General features: G+C 36.7%; 1 protein-coding gene across 9 annotated transcripts in view; it reads left to right on the top strand.

Annotated features, from left to right (window-relative positions):
• Positions 1-19,950, top strand: part of RRM2B (ribonucleotide reductase regulatory TP53 inducible subunit M2B) — a 36,211-nt gene extending 16,261 nt beyond the window's left edge. For 5 of the 9 annotated variants that reach the window (XM_063816513.1, XM_063816517.1, XM_063816519.1 and 2 more), the window contains 6 exons: positions 328-422; positions 5,521-5,654; positions 10,278-10,382; positions 11,549-11,662; positions 16,172-16,362; positions 18,497-19,950. In XM_063816513.1, coding sequence (XP_063672583.1) covers positions 328-422; positions 5,521-5,654; positions 10,278-10,382; positions 11,549-11,662; positions 16,172-16,324 — 601 coding nt within the window. In that variant the 3' untranslated portion in view covers positions 16,325-16,362; positions 18,497-19,950. Of the gene's footprint in view, positions 1-327; positions 423-5,520; positions 5,655-10,277; positions 10,383-11,548; positions 11,663-16,171 lie in introns of all 9 variants that reach the window. The other 4 variants (XM_001153916.8, XM_063816514.1, XM_063816515.1 and 1 more) reach the window with 1 other exon arrangement.
• Positions 19,951-23,225: the final 3,275 nt, after the last annotated feature.

Genomic DNA, 23,225 nt, shown 5'->3' with positions numbered 1-23,225 from the left:
GCGTGGTGGCTCATGGCTGTAATCCCAGCACCTTGGGAGGCCGAAGCAGGTGGATCACGAGGTCAGGAGATTGAGACCATCCTGGCTAACACAGTGAAACCACGTCTCTACTAAAAATACTAGCTGGGCGTGGTGGCGGGCACCTGTAGTCCCAGCTACTCGGGAGGCTGAGGCAGGAGAATGGCATGAACCCGGGAGGTGGAGCTTGCAATGAGCCGAGATCGTGCCACTGCACTCCAGCCTGGGCAACAGAGTGAGACTCTGTCTCAAAAAAAAAAAAAGAAAAACAAGTGAATAACTTTGCTGTTCATTCTTTTGTTTTTACAGGGAATTTTTATTTAATGCAATTGAAACCATGCCCTATGTTAAGAAAAAAGCAGATTGGGCCTTGCGATGGATAGCAGATAGAAAATCTACTTTTGGTATGTGGCTCTAATTTATGTATGATCAGATTTGCCTAAGGTGATATGACAGTATTTTATGTGGTGTGACTATCCAGTACGAATCAAAGTTACAGCATGGAAAAGGAGTACAAATGTCTCAAATGCACCTTTACCAAAATCATTATTCCTAATAATTAATTAGGAAGTGGTGATAAAGCTGTTACCTATTCTACTTAATAAGTTGGAAGTTGAAAAGTTAAGATGTTAGTGCATAATTACAGTTAAACAGGAGTCAGTCACATAGCAATAACAAGAGTATTATAGCAATTCACAGTTTGTACCTGGCTTTTAAGTTTATTTTAGGAATTTTTTTTTTTTTTTTTTTTTTTTGAGACAGAGTCTCGCTCTGTCACCTAGGCTGGAGTGTGGTGGCGTGATCCTGGCTCACTGCAACTGCTGCCTCCCAAGTTCAAGCAATTCTCCCTGCCTCAGCCTCCTGAGTAGCTGGGATTACAGGCACCTGCCACCACGCTCAGCTTATTTTTGTATTTTTTAATAGAGATGGGGTTTTTGCCATGTTGGCCAGACTAGTCTTGAACTCTTGATCTCAGGTGACCCGCCCACCTTGGCCTCCCAAAGTGCTGGGACTGCAGGCATGAGCCACTGTGCCTGGTCTATTTTAGAAATTTAAAGCAAGTGAAATCTTAACATTTTTCAGGAAACAAATATCTAGTTTCTCAAAAACTAAAGATTAGTGTAGTCAACTAGGACAAAACCAATTTGTAATAACAGGCTTATTTTTCATAGGTAAGCTAAATGCAAACACCCTTCTGGCTGAGTTGAGATCCCATAGCATTTTTTTAAGGAAGTGTATCATATTATGTCTTATACATAGTAGTTGCTCAATAAATATTTACTAAATTTAATTAAAATATTTATATATTTCATTTGGATAGCTCTAAGTACCCATCTCATTCTTATCTATTTTTAATTGGTGTTCTTTACTTTCTGGTTTTATTCATTATGTGAGGAAGCAAGTCTCAAAATTTTTGGGCTCAGGCCCCTTTGTACTCTTAAAAATTATTGAGCACTCCAAAGTGCCTTTATTTGGGTAGGTTATAGGTATTGATATTTTTGCATTAGAAATTAACATTGAGATAATTTAAAAATATTTATTAGTGCATTCTAAGATAGCAATAATCAACCCATTATATTTTAATACAGATAACACTTTTATATAAGTTTCTATATTTTCCAAAAAAAAAGAATAGCATGCTTTTAAATTTCTATAAATGTTTTAAATGTCTGACTTAATAGGAAACAGTTGGAGTACCATATCTGCCTTTGCATTCGATTTGTTGCAGTGTATATGTATGTAGTATATGCCTCATTTAAATATGTATTATAGTTAGAAAAGGGAGGAATATTTTATTTAGCTTTTCAGATTATTATGGATATGTCATGTAGCCTCTAGAAAATACCATTGTAAAGTATGAGAGACTGGTAGTTAAAAAAAAATAATGCCTTAATGTTATTATGAAAATAGTTTTGACCTCACAGGTCTCCTGGGTCTGTGGATCTCTCAGGGACTCTTGGACCACGCTGAAGAACCAGTGATATAGTGCGTATATGGGCCAGCATGTAGTATACCAGGGATGAAGCAGATATGTTTGCCTCCTTGCCTTCAGTTCATTTCAAGGATGAGAAAAGCAGCCAGGCATGGTGGCTCACGCCTGTAATCCCAGTGCTTTGGAAGACTGAGACAGGTGATCACTTGAGGCCAGCAGTTGAAGACCAGTCTGGGCAACAAAGCAAGACCCCCATCTCTACAACAAATTTAAAAACTAGCCAGGTGTGGTGGCATGCACCTGTATACCCTGCTACTTGGGAGGCTGAGAGAGGAGGACCACTTAAGCCCAGGTGTTTGAGGCTACAGTGAGCTATGATCCACTGTGCTCCAGCCTGGGTGACAGAGCAAGACCCAGACTCTAAAAAAAAAAAAAAAAATTTAAATAGGAATGAGAAAATCACTGGTTCTCAATATATGTAAAAGTCATCTGGAGAATTTGTGGAAAAACTTTTAAGAATCCTGCCAAAACTGATGTAGGAGGCCCAGGTGGGACTGAGGAATCTGCATTTTGTATTCAGCTGATTCCCTCACAAGGAGCTTCAGAAACACTTTGGGAAATGCTGGCTTTAGAGAAAAAAGAAGGGAAGAGGCAGAGTGTTCCATATACGCTGAAAATATTAGTATGGATAGGTAGTGATGAAAAATGATGAGCAGGCCCACGGAAAGCATGTATTTCATGAACTACCCAAGAAGGACAACCTAGAAATAGAGAACACAGAGAAGGCTGGCAGTCACCATGTAACTACATGAGGACTCCAGCTAGATTCTCCATATTGCTTAATCTCAAGGGAAACTCCATTTCAGGTTCTAATATAGGGTCTCAGAGGAAAGAACATGTTCTAAAATTGTGGAGGGGAGTTGAATGGGTGTAGAGTGGAACAGGGAAAGAGGAAAGAGTGAAGAGTGCATTGGTGGCTCTCCTTTTTGGGAGTGGAGCTAAAAGACAGTAACATGGAAATATTGCCTTGCTTTGCTGCACACTGCTACTTTCCTTTAACCAGCTGAGGAAGTGCTGTTTCATGAACTGATTTGGCTACCTGCACCATTAGTAGCTCTAAGTTGGAAAGGGCAGCTCTTTCACCTGGCTTAGGGTTTTGCCTAACATTTTTGGTGACCTTCTTAGTGCCTTTTGCACTAAGATCCAGCGTAGCAACTATTCTTTCCTTATATCCAGACTCTTATAAGCCTTTATTTTTAGCTAAAGAGAAACTAAGAATATTTCTTAAAAAATTATTAGTTTGGAAGTTTATGTTTTAAGGAGATTCAATTCCTATAGAGCAAAAATTTTCCTAATTATATATCTGCATAGATTTTTAAAAATTGAGACATCCTGTTTAATTTTTAAAATATCTTTAAAGAACTTCAAAACAAATATACAGATTAAAACTTAATATATGTAATGAAATTTCATTTCAAGCCTCAAAAAATATTAGCTACACAATCTTAGTACATTGCCATCATAGAGGTCAGCTGTATCTTAAAAATGTATCCAACTTTCCCCTCTCTAAAATGAATCATGAGGCCTTTACATTCACTATAGTTTTTAGGAGAAATGTTCCGGAACCCTCTTTTTATTTCACATATGTTCTCAAAAAATTGTAAAATGTACCACTTATAATCCTTTAATCTTCTCCAAAAAAAGAATAGCCTTCTATAACTATGTTATGATTTTCATTCTTTAGTATTCACATTAATGTATAGCATGGTTACAATACCAATTTTCCACTAGGCACAGTGGCTTGTGCCTATAATCCCAGCTACTTGTGAGGCTGAGATGAGAGGATGGCTTGAGCCAAAAGTTCAAACCAGCCAGGGCAACGTAGAGAGACCTTAGCTCTAAAGAAATAAAAAAATTAGCCAGGCATGGTGACGCACGCCTGTAGTCCCAGCTACGTCAGAGGCTGAGGTGGGAGCATTGTTTGAGCCCAGGAGTTTGAGACTGTTTGAATTATTAATGCACCATTGCACTACAGCCTGGGTGACAAGAACAAGACCCCACACTGTCTCTAATAAAAATTAAAATATCAATTTTTCTTTTATTCACGTTTGTATTTAATTATAGTCTACTTTCCTGACAGATAATTATCCTTATGATGTTACCTTAATGTCAATTAAAAATGTATCAATAAGTTATCTTAATAGTAAGATAAAAGATACAGTAAGTTATATGTTAAACTAATGACAAGCCTCATCTTAAGAATAGTGATGATGATGATGATTTTTGAGATGGGCTCACTCTGTCGCCCAGCTGGAGTGCAGTGGTGTGATCATACGCACTGCAGCCTTGACCTCCTGGGCTCAAGCATTCCTCCCACATCAACCTCCCAGGTAGCTGTGACTACAGGTGTGGACCACCACACCCAGCTAATTTTTAAATTTTTTGTAGAGATGGGGTTTTGCTATGTTGCCCAGGCTGGTCTCTCACTCCTGCATTCAAGTGATCCTCCTTCCTCGGTCTACCAAAGTGCTGGTATTACAGATGTGAGCCACTGCAGCACTTGGCCTAGAATGGATTTTAATGTCTTCTCTCATCTAGTACTTATATAGGTTCCATTGAGTCAGTTCAGGACTTGTTTATTAAGTGACTTCTTTGTGTGTGGTCCTGTGACATGTACTGAGGTATAAACCGTGATGTCACCTGTGAAAAAGGTTTGTAGTGTACTCAAGCACTCAACTGCCTGTATCTCACAGTCTTATAGACCAAACCTTTTTCCTTAGACATATATAAATACTTTTCTCAGGCATATGCAGTGTGGTGACATAAGCATCTTGTGAATGACCTTTTGGGTTAGAGCTCTGATCATCCTGCATAATGTTACAGATATGATGCCACTGTAGACAATTTATTAATAGGAGATGGATTTCTACGAAGTCCTTGCCTAACAATGAGTAACCTTTAAAATTGGCCATTTTGTATTTAGCAGAAAACAGTATTTTTGCTTATGTTATGGGGACATTTTATCTAATAGATATATTTATTATCCTCAGTTGGGTTTATCTATTTTTTTAAAATTGCAGATACACGCCAATGGTTTTTGAAATGTTTGCAGATGGTCTGTAAGATACCATAGGTTTCTAAAAATATAAACTTAAGCAACCTCTCCTCCTTTCAGAGGAAGACACTTGTCATAAAGTCTACCTTCTACTCTCCAGTACACACACACATATGTATACATACTGCACACATGTGCATGTACCTGCACTCATAGTCATGTGTGGTGCACACGTAAATCACCTCTTGTTTTGAGTATGGAAGGTCCTTCTTTGTCCAGACGCCAAGACCTACAGAAGTCCATCGTCTGACAGAGGATTTGAAGGAGGCATACCTTTCTGCTCCAGTAGGTAGAGGTGGCGCATTTTCTCCTATGGAGATCTTTGGCCATGGCACTAACTTGAGTATTTTGTTTCTTTGCAAACAGTTGTGGTATTTATTGTTATATATGTATATATATATATGCAAATGTTTGCAGTATATTTCAAAAATTGAAACGATTTTATGTCTCCCAGGGGAAAGAGTGGTGGCCTTTGCTGCTGTAGAAGGAGTTTTCTTCTCAGGATCTTTTGCTGCTATATTCTGGCTAAAGAAGAGAGGTCTTATGCCAGGACTCACTTTTTCCAATGAACTCATCAGCAGAGATGAAGTAAGGAATGGAATGTTTTTCTAGTTATATTTGTATTCATATTTGATGTTCATCTATTTTTCTTTTCCATCTTTTTTTTTTTTTTTTAAGACACGATCTCACTCTGTCACCCAGGCTGGCATACAGTGGCACGATCATGGCTTGCTGCAGCCTCGACTTCCCTGGGCTCAAGCAGTCCTCCCATCTCAGCCTCCATTGTTGCTGGGACAGCAGGCATATACCACTACACCTGGCCTAATTTTGGTATTTTTAGTTTTTTTAGAGACAGGGCTTCACCACGTTGCCCAGGCTGGTCTTGAACTCCTGGCCTCAAGCGATCTGCCTGCCTCAGCCTCCCAAAGTGCTGGGATTACAGGCATGAATCACTGTACCCAGCCTATTTATTTTTCTTTCTCCTGAAAAATGCTATGGTGACACGAGTATCCTGGTAATTAAAATAGGAAGTCACGTCATCTTGCTTTTAAGACACTGCATTTTCCTCCTGTGTCTCTTACCATTTCTCCTCAGTCTCCTGGTCATTCTTAATATCAGTGTCCTCCTAGGTTCCCGCGCTGGCCTTGCTCCTTCACTGTATATGCCCTCCTGGCTGATCTTGTTTACTGTAATGGAATCAGCTACCATCTAAATACTCATAACTCCGAAAACCTACCCTTTGTCCCAGATATTCTTTCTTAAGTGCCAAACCCATGTATGCTAGTGCATGTTAGACATTTTCTCCTTTAAGTTCCCCCAGGTATCTCAAACCTGTTATTTCAGAAATCAAACTCATCATCTTTCTCCAAAAATTTGTTGTTCCTTCTGTTTTTCCTATTTCATTGAGTGTCTCCTTCTTTTCCAATCATCTAATTTAAATTTAGGAATCATTTTAGATTGCTTCTTCTTTTTCAGCCACATCCGATCAGTAACTAAGCCTGGTCTTCCTCTGCCTGCTATCTATACCCTTTCCATCTTTCTTACCACCCTTTTTTTTTTTTTTTTACCTTTTTGGATTACCTTCTCAGAAGAGACATCTCAAAACTTTCCTGATGAATTAGGTGAAATTGGCCACTCTTTCCTTTATGTATCCATTTGAAACCTGAACCTGTCCATGTCTTGGAGTCCATAGCATGTATTGTACTTCTTTCTCTCTTCTGCTAGACTTTAAGCTCCTTAGTGCAGGGACTTTGTTTTATTTATCTTTCTGTTCTCAATGTTTTGGCTATTATAGCCATTCAGTTAACATTTATTGCCTACACTAATCCTTAACTTCTCTGAACCTTGGTTTCTTCAACTATAAAACTTAACCGTTTTGTTAGAATGCAATGAAATAGTGTATGTGAAAGTATTTTTTTAAATGCCATAAAATGCTTCATATAATTTTTGCTTTTTCATGTCTTTAAATTTTTAATAACTTTTATTAGAAATGTCATATAGGATTGTTATAGAGAATTGAGAGAATAAAAAAATTAATCTCAACACAGAGAGAACTACATTTACTGTTTTGTTGAAGTATTTCTTTATAGACTTTTTCTACATTTAATTCTATGTAGATATATAAACATATTTTAATCGTTCATGTATTTAGGAGTTGAGATGTTCTTTTTCCACTTGGCAAAATACTGCAATCATTTTTCTGTGGCATTAAGCACCTTTTGAAAATAGTAGTTTTGTTAAATATATAATCTAATGAATGAGTCATTTATTTGACTTTTATAATTAGAAATTTAGATTATTTCCAGGTTTTTTGTTTTACTATAGTATAAAATGAATACCTTTACATATATATAAGCTTTGTCCTCCCTTTATATTATTTTCCTAAGCTTGATCACAAAAAGTAGAATTACTAAGTTATAAAGCATTCATACATACTTACTTGCAGATTTTTTTTCCAGTAATTTTATAACAATTTTCAGCCCCATCTAGCAACGTATGAACATTTTCTACCATACTCTCACCAGAATTTAGATTAATTTGCTAAATGCTTGGCAAATTTGATAGGGGTAATTGGTATCTCATTGGTTTTATTTGCATTGTTTAATTATTACTTAGATTGAACACTTTTTTCATAATGATATTAGTGATTTGTATTTCTTCTGTAGTTGCCTACTTTTATCTTTTGCCTTTATTACTGGTGCAATATTAACATTTTTCTTATTTAACTCTGAGTGCTCTCACTATTTTAAGGTTATTTCTTCAGTAGTCTATTATCCTTAAAGGAAGGGGTCATGCTTGCTTGTTCATTGGTTTATTCCCAATGTACAGTGACTGGGTCCTTTCAACAAGTACACGTTTATAGCATTTGTTATATTTATAGCACAAATATAATACAAAATACAAATTTGCTTATATTTATTTCACATATTTTCCCAATTTATCCTTTGCTTTTTAATTTTTGTTCTTTTAACATACAAAACCTTAAATTTTATGTAATCCACTTCCAGAGATAAATTAATTACACATATTTTTTTCTTGGTTTTTTAACCTTTAAGTCTGTAATGCAATTGGAATTTGTAAAGTAGGATTTAGCATAAATATAATAAAGAATATGTTAGAATTTAATTTTATTTTAAACACTCTTGGGAAGTTTTTCCAATTTGCCTTGTTAAGTAATCCATCATCCTTTCTTCATTGACTTGCACTGTCTTCTTTATTATCTATTAAGGTTTTATTAGACTAAAATCGGTTTCATGGCTATTTTTTCTTCCTTATTGACCTATCAGATTTTATTCTATAACAAACCATTTTAATTATTATAGTTTCATATATTTCAATAATTTGTTGGATAAATATTGAAACTTTTCTTTTGAAAGTGTTCTTACAAGATTCTGTCCGTTTATTCTATTCTTTTTTTTTTTGAGACAGGGTCTTTCTCTGTCACCCAGGCTGAGTGCAAGTGGTATGATCCTGGCTCACTGTAGCTTTGACCTCCTGGGCTCAAGCAGTCCTCCCACCTCGGCCTCCTTAAGTAGCTGGAACTACATGCATGTACCACCACATCCAGTTAATTAAAAAAGTTTTGTAGACACAGGGTCTCACTGTGTTGCCCAGGCTGGTCTGGAACTCCTGGGTTCAAGTGATTTCCCACCTTGGCCTCCCAAAGTGCTGGGATTACAGGCATGAGCCCCCGTGCCCAGCCTTCCAGATTAACTTTTGAATTAAAAACAATCCTATTTAGGTACTTGACCTCTGTGCCCGCTTGGGACTCTTTGAAGTCTACTTTCCTTTCTTTTCTGCTCTAAAGCCTTTTAAAATAAATTACAAACACACACCCACCAATTCCATTGGGATTTTGATTGGTATTGCTTTCTGTAATAAGTTACCTGTCAGTTTTCATCAACACTTTAACATCTTTCAGCCTTGATGGTAATTTCTTCTTTCTTCCTTTTTTTTTTTTTGAAACAGTGTCACTGTCACCCAGGCTGGAGTGCAGTGGCGTGATCTCAGCTCACTGCAGCCTTGACCTCCCAGGTTCAAGCAATCTTCCTGCTTCAGCCTCCTGAGTAGCTGGGACTACAGGCGTGCACCACCATGCCTGACTAATTTTTGTATTTTTTGTAGAGATGGGGTTTTGCCAGGTTGCCCAGGCTGGTCTCGAATTCCTGAACTCAAGGAATCTGCCCACCTTAGCCTCCCAAAGTGCTGTATTACAGACATGAGCCACCATGCCCGGCCTGGGAATTCCATCTTTCTATATCCGACCTCTCTCTTTTTTCATGTTGAATTTTTGAAATTTTCTTTTTTTTTTTTTTTAAATATTTAGCTCTATACTATCTATTCTGTGTTTTGGAGTCCTGATTATTGTAGGTTGACTCTCCTTCGCCTATTCTCCAATTACTTAAGATTCTATTGCATTTGTATAACCATACTTGGGTATTTCACAAGTTTGTTTTCATTTTTGGTTGAGTTATCTGTAAGATCATATCTGCTTTGTATGGCTTCAGGTGATATTCATCATTGTTCAGTTTCCATTTTCTTATTTATTGGTATTTTTTATTTACTTCTATTTATTTATTTATTATTTTTTTATTTTTTATTTTTTTTTTGTAGAGATTGGGTTTTGCCATGTTGCCCAGGCTGGTCTTGAACTCCTGGACTCAAGCAGTCTGCCCACCTTGACCTCCCAAAGTGCTGAGATTACAGGCATGAGCCACCGAGCCCCATCTCAGTTTCCATTTTCATTAGAACTGAATTCATTTTTATCTTGAGCCTTTCTTATTTAATTATAAATGTTGTATTTTTGAAATCTGAGTTTTATCTGTTATTTAAATACTACTCATTATTTTTCAATCATTCCTTAATTATTTTTGAAATTTAAAAATTAATGAATTTTCATTTCAGGCTTTCTTGCTTTATTTTCCTTTCCAAAATGCTTTTATTTGCAGATTTTGTTTGTTCATAAATTAATTTTTCTATAATGTTGATGAACTAAGATTTGCTGGCATTGAAAATTTTTATTATAGGTTATTGTATTGGCATTTAATGAGATTTGAAGGAAGGAAGTTCCTAGTCCTATTAACCCCTCTTCCATTTTCCAAAAGTTCTGTGTTATATTCCTAGAACCACTTTATACAATGCTTGACCCATCACCATATGCAAATAGCTGATTAAAAGTTATTTGACAATGACATTTTTCTTCCCTTTTAGGGACTTCACTGTGACTTTGCTTGCCTGATGTTCCAATACTTAGTAAATAAGCCTTCAGAAGAAAGGGTCAGGGAGATCATTGTTGATGCTGTCAAAATTGAGCAGGTAAACCGGGAAGTTTGTGTAATTAGCACATCTCTCTTTCTCTGATGTTTGTACCACTATTATATTGACTCATAAGAAATTTTGTAGGTCAATAAAAATACCAGCAATTTTATTCTGGTCAGCCTGACAATACCAATACATGATATATTACAATTATTATGTCAGTTTACAATTTGCTTTAGTAAGTCAGTCTTTATTATATATTAAGGTTTTATGTATACTAAAACCTGTTTCAGGGCTATTTTTCTGTCTTATTGATCTCTGTCAAATTTTATGCCATGATCAGCTAATTATAGTAGCTTTGTATTTTTACATTTTTAGTGACTGGAGAGCAGTGATGATTTTTTATTTGTTTTGTATTTTTAATAACGTAGCAAGGTACCTAGCTTGAAGCATACACAAATTTTTATAGAATGAATAAGTAAGTTAATGAAAAGTAACAATTAAGTTAGGGTATGTACGGATTTCTTACTAGAAAGAGCTAGATGCGCTACTTAGGATGTGTTTTTATCATTCTGAAATTGCTTTCGTTTTGGTAACACTGCGTAGTTTAACAGGCGTAGTTTGTATATTGAAAGAGGAAAAAGGCATAACAGGCACTTTGGTATCTTTAATCATTTTGAGAACTAAATCCAAGTGGTTAATATATTTTTATTTTTCCTCTATTAACACTTTACCACTGTATAGTCTTTCAGTATGGTTGGAGCTATTTTATGTCCCAGCCCCCAAATCTGTTTGTTTCTTTTTTCTCATTTTTTTTTGTTAATTGAGTTTTTCTTTCTTTCCCAGCTCCCTTCCATAGTCATGTTCTTCATGATGATCCTCTTTGAATCTTTTTCCAGATATTTTAGAACAAAGTATCTTTTTTTTCTATTGAGAAAGCATACGAATCCGAGTCTTATATCTGCTACTTCAAGAAATCCAGTAATTTGGTAGTTCGTTTCCATTTATTTTGGCTCTTCGAAAACATGAAAAAATGTGAATAGTTAATACCCCAAATGTTTTTAAACATACGGACATCATTTGCCACGTTGAAAGAATTTATCCTAATATACTTTCCTTGGACAAAATCAGTCTTAGAAATAAAACGAAAGTCCTCTTTCTATTTGGAAAATATATATTTATAGTTTTGTTTGTACTTTATTCTGTTTTTGTTTTCATCCCAGGAGTTTTTAACAGAAGCCTTGCCAGTTGGCCTCATTGGAATGAATTGCATTTTGATGAAACAGTACATTGAGTTTGTAGCTGACAGATTACTTGTGGAACTTGGATTCTCAAAGGTAATGTGTTTAAAAATGTGTTACTACTAGTTAAAATATTATAGGAAAGCAAGGACCCTAAAATATATTTTACTGAAAGCATTTGTAACATACTATTCTATTTTTTAAATGTCAATGACAGAGACTTGTTTCGTATGAACAAGGTTTTGCAAAATCCTTTGAAATTTAAAATTAATAACTGAAGTAGGAGGCTGGTAAAATATTAGAACTAATAAGCTCAATAAATTATTTTGCAATAATTGCAGCTGTATATTTAATAGGATTATTTTCAAGGAGTTAGGTTTAATATGCATATATATATTCACCCTCATATAAATCGCCATGTGTCTATATTGTGGTTTGGGAGTTAATACTTTTAAATAGGGAATAGTTATTAGGAAGACATTAACTGTCATAATATAACTCTTTGAACAGAGTTATTCAAGTTATTTTTGTCATTTATCAGAGATAATGTACCTGAATTTCATCAGTGCGGTTTTCCCATTACTTAAGACATGGAGCCTGCAGCCACACTATCTGGGTTTGAATCCTGGTTCCACCACTTTCTAGCTGTGTGACCTTTGGCAGGTTGCTTAACTATCTCAGTTTCCTCATCTATAAAATAGAGATAGTAATAATATTTACTACAAAGGATTGTTGATGAGTTGATACACTTAAAGCACTTAAAATAATATTAGACACATAATAAACTCACACTAGATGGTCACTTTGTACTTAAGTGAAACACAGAAATTCACTATGTACTATACCATGGTAATTAGAAATACAGATTTTGATTTCTTGTCATGAAAATGTAAGTTCAAATTGTCTTTAATGAGAATCCTTATGAAATCTATGATGCTGTGGTAATCATTACCTATCTTGCTAATGTTGTATTAGCAGATATAGCAGAATTATATTCTGATAACCACCCAGGTACTTAATGAAAAAGTCAAGTGGGGCGTAGGTTTTTTTGGTAAGATAAACTACATTTTAACATTTTAGTTGCAAGATCCTCTCTGTGTTTACTAATTAATGAGAAATCAAGAGTATAACTATATTAATATAATCTCTTAAACTTATAAACTATGTATATTAAAAGAAATTGTGTTTGTTCATAACTTTTACCAATATTTTTGTTATTAGAAAATGAATTTGCTTATTTAAGCCTTACAGTGAATTCGCTATTCTTTAACCCATTACCATATCCTCACATCCACACGTTCATGTTCTGCTGCTTATTAGAAAACTGCTGAACCTTGGGTCTAATTTTCCTTTTGGGAACTTGCTAACTGTAGGTATGTAAAACATGCCACCTCCTGCAGGAGAAGATCTAAACACAATGTAAAACTTTGTTTTTCCACAGGCTTCAAAATATCTGAGTAAATTCTAAAAAGCAGAAATTATAGAGGCCTTAGATTTTTAATGCAATGAAAGTAGAAACTGATTTAAAAATTGCCAAAAAGTTTAATTTACTTAGAGATTAAAAATATATCCGTTATGCCAGGTGTGGTGGCTCACACCTCTAATCCCAGAACTCTGGGAGGCTGAGGTGGAAGAATCACTTGAGTCTAGGAGTTTGAGACCAGCCTAGGCAACATGGCGAAATCCTACAAAAAATTAGCCAGGCCTGGTGGCATGCCTGTAGTCCCAGTTACTTGGGAGGCTGAGCTGGGAGGATCACTTGAGCCTGGGAGGCAGAGGTTGCAGTGAGCTGAGATTGTGCCACGGCACTCCAGCCTGAGCAACAGAGTGAGACCCTTTCTCTCTCGCTCTCTCTTTCTCTCTCTCTCTGCATATACATGTATCTCCTTTAAAATGAGATTTAAAATGAAAATAAAAATTAATTGAAAATATAAAGTAAATGACAATATGATTACTATGTATCAAAACTTGTAGGAGCTGGGCCTTGTGGCTGACTCCTATAATCCCAGCACTTCGGAGGCCAAGGCAGGAGGATTGCTTGACCCCAGGAGTTCCACACTAGTTTCAGCAATATAGCAAGACCCTATCTCTACAAATAAAAATAATAATGAGGCTGGGCGCAGTGGCTCATGCCTGTAATCCCAACGTTTTGGGAAGCTGAGGCAGGTGGATCACCTGAGGTCAGGAGTTCAAGACCAGCCTGGCCAACATGGTGAAACCCTGTCTCTACTAAAAATGCAACAATTAGCTGGGCATGGTGGTGGGTGCCTGTAATCCTAGCTACTCGGGAGACTGAGGCGAGAGAATAGCTTGAACCCAGGAGGCAGAGGTTGCAGTGAGCCGAGATTGTGCCATTGCACTCCAGCCTGGGCAAAAAGACCGAAACTCTGTGTCAAAAAAAAAAAAAAAAAAAAAAAAAAAAAAAAAAAAAACCCACCAAAAACAAGCCACTTAATTTTTGGTCTTGGTTACTTTGTCCATGCCATGAATGACTTAGATCTAATTTTTTGAAAAGTCTTCAGTTCTAAAATCTAGTGAGTCTATGGCTATTGGTTCAGTGCCCTTTCACTGTATCTTGCTGTATATTACAGCTCCAATATTCCCTCACTTTTTACACACAATTTCTGATGGAGAATTTCATAGAATTTCACTCAGCCACACCCAGCATATGAGTTTTTGGAAAAAAGGTACATAAATATTTAAAGTTTTATTTGAAGATTAAGTCACATAGCATGCAATTCACCCATTTAAAATGTACAATTCAATAGTTTTTAGTGTAGTCACAGAGTTGTACAACCATCGTAACAACCTATTTTAGAACATTTTTATCACCCCATAAAGAAACTCTGTCCCTATTAGCAGTCAGTCACTCCTCTTTCCTCCCCTTACCCACCTTGCCTTAGGCAACCACTAATCTAATTTTTGTGTCTGTAGATTTGCCTATTCTGCATCTGTAGATTTGCCTATTCTGCATATTCTATTTCATACAAATGGAATCATATAATATGTGGCCTTTTGTGGTTCTCTTCTTTCCTTAGTGTGTTTTCATGGTGCATTCATGTTGTAGCATGTATCAGTGCTTTATTCCTTTATATGACCAAATAATATTCCACTGTATGGATATACCAAATTTTATTTATCCATTCGATGGACATTTAAATTGTTTCCTCTTTTGATCTATTGTGAATAATGCTACTATGAACGTTCATTTACAGATTTTTGTGTGGACATGTTTTCATATCTCTTAAGTATACACCTGGGAGTGAAATTGCTGGATCATATGGTAACTCCATGTTTAATCATTAGAAGAACTACCAGACTGTTTCTAAAGCAGCTGCACAATTTTATATTCCCACCCTGTATGAGGGTTCCAATTTCTCCACATCCGCACCAACACTTATTACCTGTTTTTTAAATAGCCATCCGAGTAGGTGTGAAGTGGTATCTCATTGTGATCTTGATTTGCCTGTCTCTAATGGATAAGGATGCTGAGCATCTTTTCATTTTGTATATCTTCTTTAAAGAAGTATCAGTTTGTCTATTTAGACACTCTGCCCATATTTAAAATTGGGTTACTTGAATATATGTTTATCTGTGGTGTTCATATTTTTTGCTGGGATACTCCTAAATTGAGAAATCCTCTTTTGTTACTCCTTGTGAATCACTGAAATATCCCACAGTTTCCATCAAGCTGTATCTCCAAGTCTGCTTCTTGAATTCTTTTTTTTTTTTTTTTTTTTTTGAGATGGAGTCTTACTCTGTTGCCCAGGCTACAGTGCAATGGCGTGATCTCGGCTCACTGCAACCTCTGCCTCTCAGGTTCAAGCAATTCTCCTGCCTCAGCCTCCTGAGTAGCTTGGATTGCAGGCACCTGCTACCACGCCCAGCTAATTTTTGTACTTTTAGTAGAGACAGGGTTTCACCGTGTCAGTCAGGCTGGTCTCAAACTCCTGACTTCAGGTGATCCCACCTACCTCGGCCTCCCAAAGTGCTGAGATTACAGGCATGAGCCACCATGCTCGGCCTTGTTTCTTGAATTCTGAAGCAGTAAAAAAGCTTCTTGTTAGCATAGTCCGCCTTTTTGTTTGGAGACATCTAGTCACTATGGATAACATTTATTCTGTCTTCCCTGATCATGTTCCCTTAATGACAACTTGTTGAGTATCTGTTCTCTTATAAATTAAGAAACATATTTAGAACCACAGTAGATTGTTGCTAATTTAACATTTTATAGTATCATGTATGTGTGACTAATAGTAATATCTATGAAAAATGCTCATGGTGTATTGGATATCTCAAGCTGTGAGAATATTTTCAATTGGTTAGTATTAAATATTTCAATTCCTGAAATAGTTGTTTTTTTTTTCTATTTATTAGAATACCAGAGATGCTAGTACAGTTTCTTGAGGAGATTAGTGGTTGATCTTGGGTCATCTTAAAATTTGTCAGCCTTGAGTACCTCCAGGGTCTTAGGGGAATGATGTGATCTTGTAGCTGACTAGACAGGTTTTGAGAAACCTGACCTCTGTTTTGGTCATCTTTGCTCTTATTGTGGATGTAATTTGATCTCTTCAGAATGTCTAATAATATTTCTTTCCTTTTTAGGTTTTTCAGGCAGAAAATCCTTTTGATTTTATGGAAAACATTTCTTTAGAAGGAAAAACAAATTTCTTTGAGAAACGAGTTTCAGAGTATCAGCGTTTTGCAGTTATGGCAGAAACCACAGATAACGTCTTCACCTTGGATGCAGATTTTTAAAAAACCTCTCGTTTTAAAACTCTATAAACTTGTCATTGGTAAATAGTAGTCTATTTTCCTCTGCTTAAAAAAAAAATTTAAGTATATCCTTTAAAAGACCGGGGGTTTGCTCAAAAGGAAATCCAAAACCTATTCAATTTGCATTTATATAATTTTCCTGTTTAACAACAAGAATGTGACCTAAATGCTTTTGTCTTGTCACTGAAATAAAAGATGGCATTATGTGGTTAAGAGCATGGGGCGAGGGGTCAGACATGAGTTTAAGGTTCTGCCCTTACTCCAGTGTGTGACCCTTGGCAAGTCAGTTAATCTTGGTAAACCTCAGTGTACTTATCTTTAAAATGGGAGTAATAGTAGGTCCTAAATTCATAGAGTGGATATCAGGATTAGGATGCAAAAATAAATGCTTAACCAACACTACTACTGTTAGCACCACTACTAATTATCATTCATTGATAATATTAATTGCAATGATGTTGTAATAAAATACTCTCATTTCCTTAAAGTAATTGTGATTCTAGGTCCTAGGATCTAGAATTAGATCTTTGTATTTTTAATGCTTAGGGGAAGAATATAAGTATCTCCTTAAAAAGAACATAATTCTCATTCATGCAAGAATAAGTTCTTTGAATTCCTTAGTATGTAGTAAAGAAAATTTAGTGTTAGTTGCTTTGGGAAGCCTACTTATGGAGTGGAAACCAGGAGGTTATCATCGTAGTTGACCTTGTAAGAAAAATGATTCTTCTTCAGAAATTAAAAACATAACTATTGCCAGATTTAGCTCTGGAATGTTTAGAATCAGGCTAGAATAGCATTTTCCAAAGAATATTCTAAGAGCTATTAGCTCCTCTAGATATTTTGTTGTGGGGGGAAAAGGGGATTCTGTGGTCAGATGAGTTTGGGAAATGCTGAACACTTCATTCTTCTTTAGCAAGTACAGTCAGTACATCAAAGACTGAGCAGTTCAGTGGTACATAAATTTATCTCGCCCTGCGTATTCCCAGCATACTTAACACAGATGTTTTTTACCTGTTAACATCTCACCCAGCTAGTGTTCCTCAGAACAAAGATTGGAAAAAGCTGGCCGAGAACCATTTATACATAGAGGAAGGGCTTATGGACTGAGAAAGGGAGAACATGGTAGGGATTATTGAATCATTTCAAATTTATACCAGCCTGAATAGTGTACCAGCAATTGACTTAGGCTGTGTTTCTTTATGGTTTTAAAACTCTTGGGCTGTTATAAGAGATAGTTCTTTTAATGTGACTATGCTACATGATAGCCAATGGTGAGGGAAAAGGAGGTTTCTCTAGAAGAGTCTGATGAAAGGCCGGGAACCAAGGTTTTTGAGAAGTCTGCCCCTATTTATTTTTAGTAAGTATCAAGAGGTAGCCTGAGCCTAGTTAGAGTTAGACCTGTCTTTGGATGAAGAAGTCTTAATATTGAAATACTGAATTTTTAATACATTATTATTTGGTATTCTGTATACCCCTTCAAGCAGTTGTTTCCCATTCCCAACAAACTGTACTTTATACAATTCTGGATGCTAAAACTTAGAGATTTTCTCTTTGCATAAATTTTGGCTCCATTCTTTCCGTAACAGTCTAATCAAAACTGGGAGTTCTCAAGTGAATGCAAAAGGAGCAGGCCATAACTTTATTTGTTAGAGACACTGTCAGAAACTTGAGATCTTTTGGCCTATGATAATACCATTAATTTTTGCATTGCTTCACAGTTTGCCAAGTGTTTTTACATCATCTCATTTGATCTCAAAACAGCTTGACAGAGCAACTGTTATTGAAATATTACAGATGGAAAGAATGAGGCTCAGGGAAGTTAAATGACTTGGCCAAGATCTGCTCATCGTCACTGTCTGTACAGTATTTTTTTTTAGAGGTTGTAATGTCTCAGATTTAGTCCTTTACCATCTATGTTGATTTGCTTTTGTCTATTTCCTCATTAATTGAATATACTTTAAATATATATATTAAAGTATCAAAATATATAGAGACATTTGAACTGTATTCAGGTAATATGTTTAAAGATATTTATATATTGCCATACAAAAACTTAACATATAAGACTGATAATATCTGTAATGACATCAGAATGAAAGAAAAAAAATTATACAGTGTATATTCCTTTGTTTTGAATCCAAATCTTTTTCATAGGTAATGACAGATGCCTTAATGTGAAGCTTATTTATAATAGCAATAAACCTAACTGGATTTGGATGAAGAAGTCTTAATGCTGACATACTGGATTTTTAATGCACTGGTTTGTTATTTGGTATTCTATCTCTTTTTCCAGGCCTCCAGGTTGCACATTTATTTATTATGTTCAATACTTTGGTTCTTAGTTCTTAAAGAATCAAGAAGTTGTGTAATGTTTTAAAAATATTATCTTGCAGATAAAAAAATGAAGAGTGTGTTTACAACTGTTTTCTCTTTTTTACAGCACATGTATTTAAATCATTGCTATAATAAAGTTAAGTTCACTAGGAATATAAAAACTTGTAGTTCTATGATAGATTGCATGTATTAAAAATGTTTCATTGTAGCACATAGAAATATGGCCAGGAAGGACTTGAGAAGACAGTTTGATCCATTGCTTTTAGACAGGACTGGGTTTTGCTGTCCAGTTATAGACAATAATAGTTTTTCTTACAACTAAGCTGGCCCCAGCCTTGTCTTGATATTAATACATGAAATTTTTATAATTGTCTCATTGTATCATTTAGAAACATCCATATTTTTCTGCTTTTTCTATTGCCATTTTGTATTTGTGCATGAATTGATTATTGAGAAAATGTAGCAGTTTGCATATTTAAAAATTAATCATTTTGCATTTTACATTTAAATATGCTAACATCACTGTCATAGAATTCCCAAATTTCATTTGTAGATATTGAACTAAGGGCTAATGTCAGGAGCTGATTTTTAATGATAAAGCTGCAGATGGGCTAAATAAAAGCCAAATTAATCCTACAATCAGGTATTATATTTTTAAACCAAGTTGAGTGAATTGGTAGTGGACTTGGGAAATCTTCCCGAGCAGAATCTGGATGAATGGCACAGAATTGAAATCTCTTTGTTTCCCACCATTTCCCTTTAAGTGCTCTGCTCCTTTGTAAAAAGTTAAAGATTTGAAAGAGAATCTGATATTCCCGAGGCATTAGGAAGAAAGGATTTAATCCCTTCAATTTGGGGCTTAATCTTGTTAAAGAAAATGTAAGTGAAGATGGAAGGCTGGAGAGAATGATTGCTTTTTGTACAGTTAAATAATGTCACAATATTCTTACATACTTTGTTTTACAACTGTGTTTTCATTTTTTCAAATGTCTGGTCATTTAGCAAAGTTATTTACTATTTACTGTGTACATAGAAAGCTTTATTATGTGTGGTGTATCTAAATTTTTTTTGCTGAAATACATTATGGTCAATCAAGCCAAGCCTGCATGTACAGAATTTGGTTTTTTTTCAAATAAATTAGTTGTTTTCTTATTTTTTTGGCTTAGTATGTTGAAATAAACTATTGTAGCTTCATCATTTTGTACATTTCCTTTTTGAGGAAGGTTTCTTTATAAGTGCAAGGGCTACCCTAATAAAGGAATGTATATACTTACTATTTGTGTCTGCAGATAAATACATACTTGTTTGTTCAACTATCGCCCCAACCATAGTTTTTACATTAAATGAGACCCCCAGTTCTCTCACCTGTCTTTCTCCCAATCCATAAGCCTCTCTTCATGTCTTTGTTTCCAGCTGAGATTCCACAAACATCATATTACTAGCAGTAGCACTCATACCAGTACCCTCAACTCTGTCCCTTATCTGCTTTTTACCATACATAGAAAAATTTGGAAAAATCCCCAAGTCTGTTTTGAATGAAACAACTTAGTTTTTCCAGTATTTGCACCCCAGCAGCCAAATGCTGCTAGAGAAGAAGTCATACAACAAGGCAATTGGATTCTCTACGAATTCATGATTACCCTATCTCAGCACTATCTGGTAATCCTACTACAATTTCCTGGTAAACTTGACCTCCACTGTGCACAATTGCTTTTTCACACCTCCTCTCTCTACCTCTACCCCCGTTTCCCAAAGAGGTGACCATATATTTTACTCTGTGGACTTTGCACACATAGAGATATTCTCAGAGTTAGTAGAAAAATTTGACAATATAAGAGCCCCAAATCTAGAACCTAAGAAGTTAACAGTAGATATGAATTCCTATGTGTGATTTCTGCTGTGGAGTCATTACAATCAGGGAGTGATTGAAAATATCTGGGACTAACAGCCATTTAATTCTGGGGACTGCTGCTCTCATTCCTACCATGCGGTTCTCCCAGGGCTGCCAATATGCTAGTATGCACTGAATGTGTCTGGGCACAGGCTTAAGCATGTGATCCAGACTGGGCCAGGTCCTTACCTAGGGTTTTCCTAATTGAAACTGAAGAAAGAGAAGCACTTTTATTCTAAAGACAAAGCTAGAGAGAGTCCTAGTTCTAAACTCTTCTGAGGTCCAACTGTATTCTTTGCATAGTTTCATTTTCAAGGTAACAAATGCCACTTTTGGCTTAAGGTAGGTCAAATTAGGTTTCTTGATTTTCAACCAAAGGGATTCTAGTTAAAACAGAAATTGATCCCTGGAAGAAAAAAAAAAGTACGTGGAAATAATCGGTATTTATGTGAGTATCGGGCTCAGCAAGAAACAGATGGCAATTCAAGTTAGGGTAATTCAAAAGAAGTTTGGCAGAAGGACAATTTAGAAAGTTATGGACAGGAAACCATAGGAAATAGTGTAGTACATGGGGCTACCAATTAATTACAGGGCTGTTACCACCCCTGCTTAACCCCTCCCTTAAGCTTGAGGGAGCAGTTAAACCAGAGGGAGAGAATTATGAATAAGATGTGATCTTCATTTAGAGCGAGACAGCGAGCCTAAGGCAACTTCGCTGAGAAGGAGCCAGAAGAGAAATACTCTCACCTTGTTCCTCTTGCCTCCTATCTCCTTCAGTGGCTCCCCATTAGCCAAAACCAACTAGGAGCAAGAGGGCAAGGGAGCTTGATGCCGTCCTTACAGATCAGCCTCCAGGCGTAGGGTGGAAAATGGATCTGGAGGACATATAGAAGACGTGTCACAAAGAGTGTTGGAAATTATTGGTACTTTCCTCAAAGAATTACAAGAAAGAGATGAGCTCAGGAAAGAATTAGTGAGTTTGTAAGAAAAACCAAAAGGAAATCAGACTCAAAAAATTAAGTACCTTGCAGGCTGAAAAAGCAGGCTGATTGTAAACCCCCAAAATAAGAGTTGGGATTGAGAAAAATTCTTTTTTTTTTTTTGAGATAGTCTCACTCCGTTGCCAGGCTGGAGTGCAGTGGCGCGATCTCAGCTCACTGCAACCTCCACCTCCTGGATTCAAGCAATTCTCCTGCCTCAGCCTCCCGAGTAGCTGGGACTACAGGCGTACGCCACCATGCCCAGTGAATTTTTGTATTTTTAGTAGAGATGGGGTTTCACCATGTTGGTCAGGATGGTCTCTATCTCTTGACCTCATGATCCGCCCAACTCGGCCTCCTAAAGTGCTGGGATAACAGGCGTGAGCCACCGTACCCAACCGAGAAAAAATCTTGAGATAAGAATTCATCAAGACAATCTTGGCAAAGGTAAGAAGAGGGGTGTGAGAAGGTAATGTAAGCCTCCTGAGAAGGTGGGATGATGGAAAGCACAGGTGGAGGGCTTGACCTCAGACACTTCCTCTATTGTAGCAGGAGGGAAGCTAGGGAAGGTGGATGGATGGTGATGGGGTATGTCTGTAGTTTAGTGAAGAGACATTGTAAGCTAGTTGTTGGTTGACTTAATTTCTCTGTGAAAGAGATGATAAGGTCACCTCCTTGGGAAGTGGGGATAGGGGCAGCGAGGGGAGGTGTGAAGAAGCAATTGTGGAGGATGGAGATCCTAGTAGATTCAGTTTGTCTTAGTGTATGGTTTTTCTCTAGCAGCATTTGCTGCTAGGGTACAAATATGTAAAAACTGGATTGTTGCATTCACAATGGGTTTTTTCCTGGATTTTTCTATGTATGGTAAAATGTATGTATGTATGGTAAAATGCAGGTGAGGAACAGAGTTAAGGCTATTGATAGGAATGCTACTACTAGTAATATGATGGACTCCGGAATCTTAGCTGGATAGAGAGACGTGAAGAGAAGAGGTTCATGGATCGGGAGAAAGTAGATGAGTGAGAGAACTTGGGGGTCTTGATTAAGTCTAAGAACTGTGGTGGGGGGAGTAGGTGAACAAGTGCTCTGGAAGGGGAGGAGATTGTGGTCAGAGTGAGGTGCTAGAATTGGTGATTCAGAACACAGTAAGTGTGGGAGAAGGAGGCTGGGGTTTGTTGCTGGGGAAGTGGGTGGGCTCATTGGTGATGAGAGCATCAGGGAGCTGAGAGTCCAGGGTTTTGCATCTTGGGTGGATCCTGAGAGCCAAGTGTTTAAGTCTTCAGTGAAAGAGAGGTACTGTCAGGACAAGATGAGGAGTAGGAGAGGGAGGTATAGCTGAGTTGTGAGTCTTAAAAGAGCAGGGTTGTAACAAAATAATGCGGTGTCCATGGTCTGGAGGTGTCAGTGGGGATCAAAGAGGACCCCAGCTCAACTTTCCCCACATACCTGAGAGGTCCATGGGGTGTGAGAAAATAAAAGCTTTCTTTCCAAAGGCGACATGGGAAGAGTTCCCAGGGCAATGCCCTGTTTCAGGTAACATAAGGCCCGCAGAGGAAGGCACCAACTGACTGATTTTGGAGAAGGGGTTACCAAAGGCTCAGGGCCAGCATTTGGGAGGGATAGACAAGTGAGGCTGGGTCAGGAATGGGGCCATGTACAGCACTATCAGGACTATGGT

Source organism: Pan troglodytes, chromosome 7 (genome assembly GCF_028858775.2).
Source record: "Pan troglodytes isolate AG18354 chromosome 7, NHGRI_mPanTro3-v2.0_pri, whole genome shotgun sequence".
Classification (NCBI taxonomy): domain Eukaryota; kingdom Metazoa; phylum Chordata; class Mammalia; order Primates; family Hominidae; genus Pan; species Pan troglodytes.
Note: the sequence above shows the minus strand (reverse complement) of the source record. Positions and strands in the feature narration are given on the sequence as shown.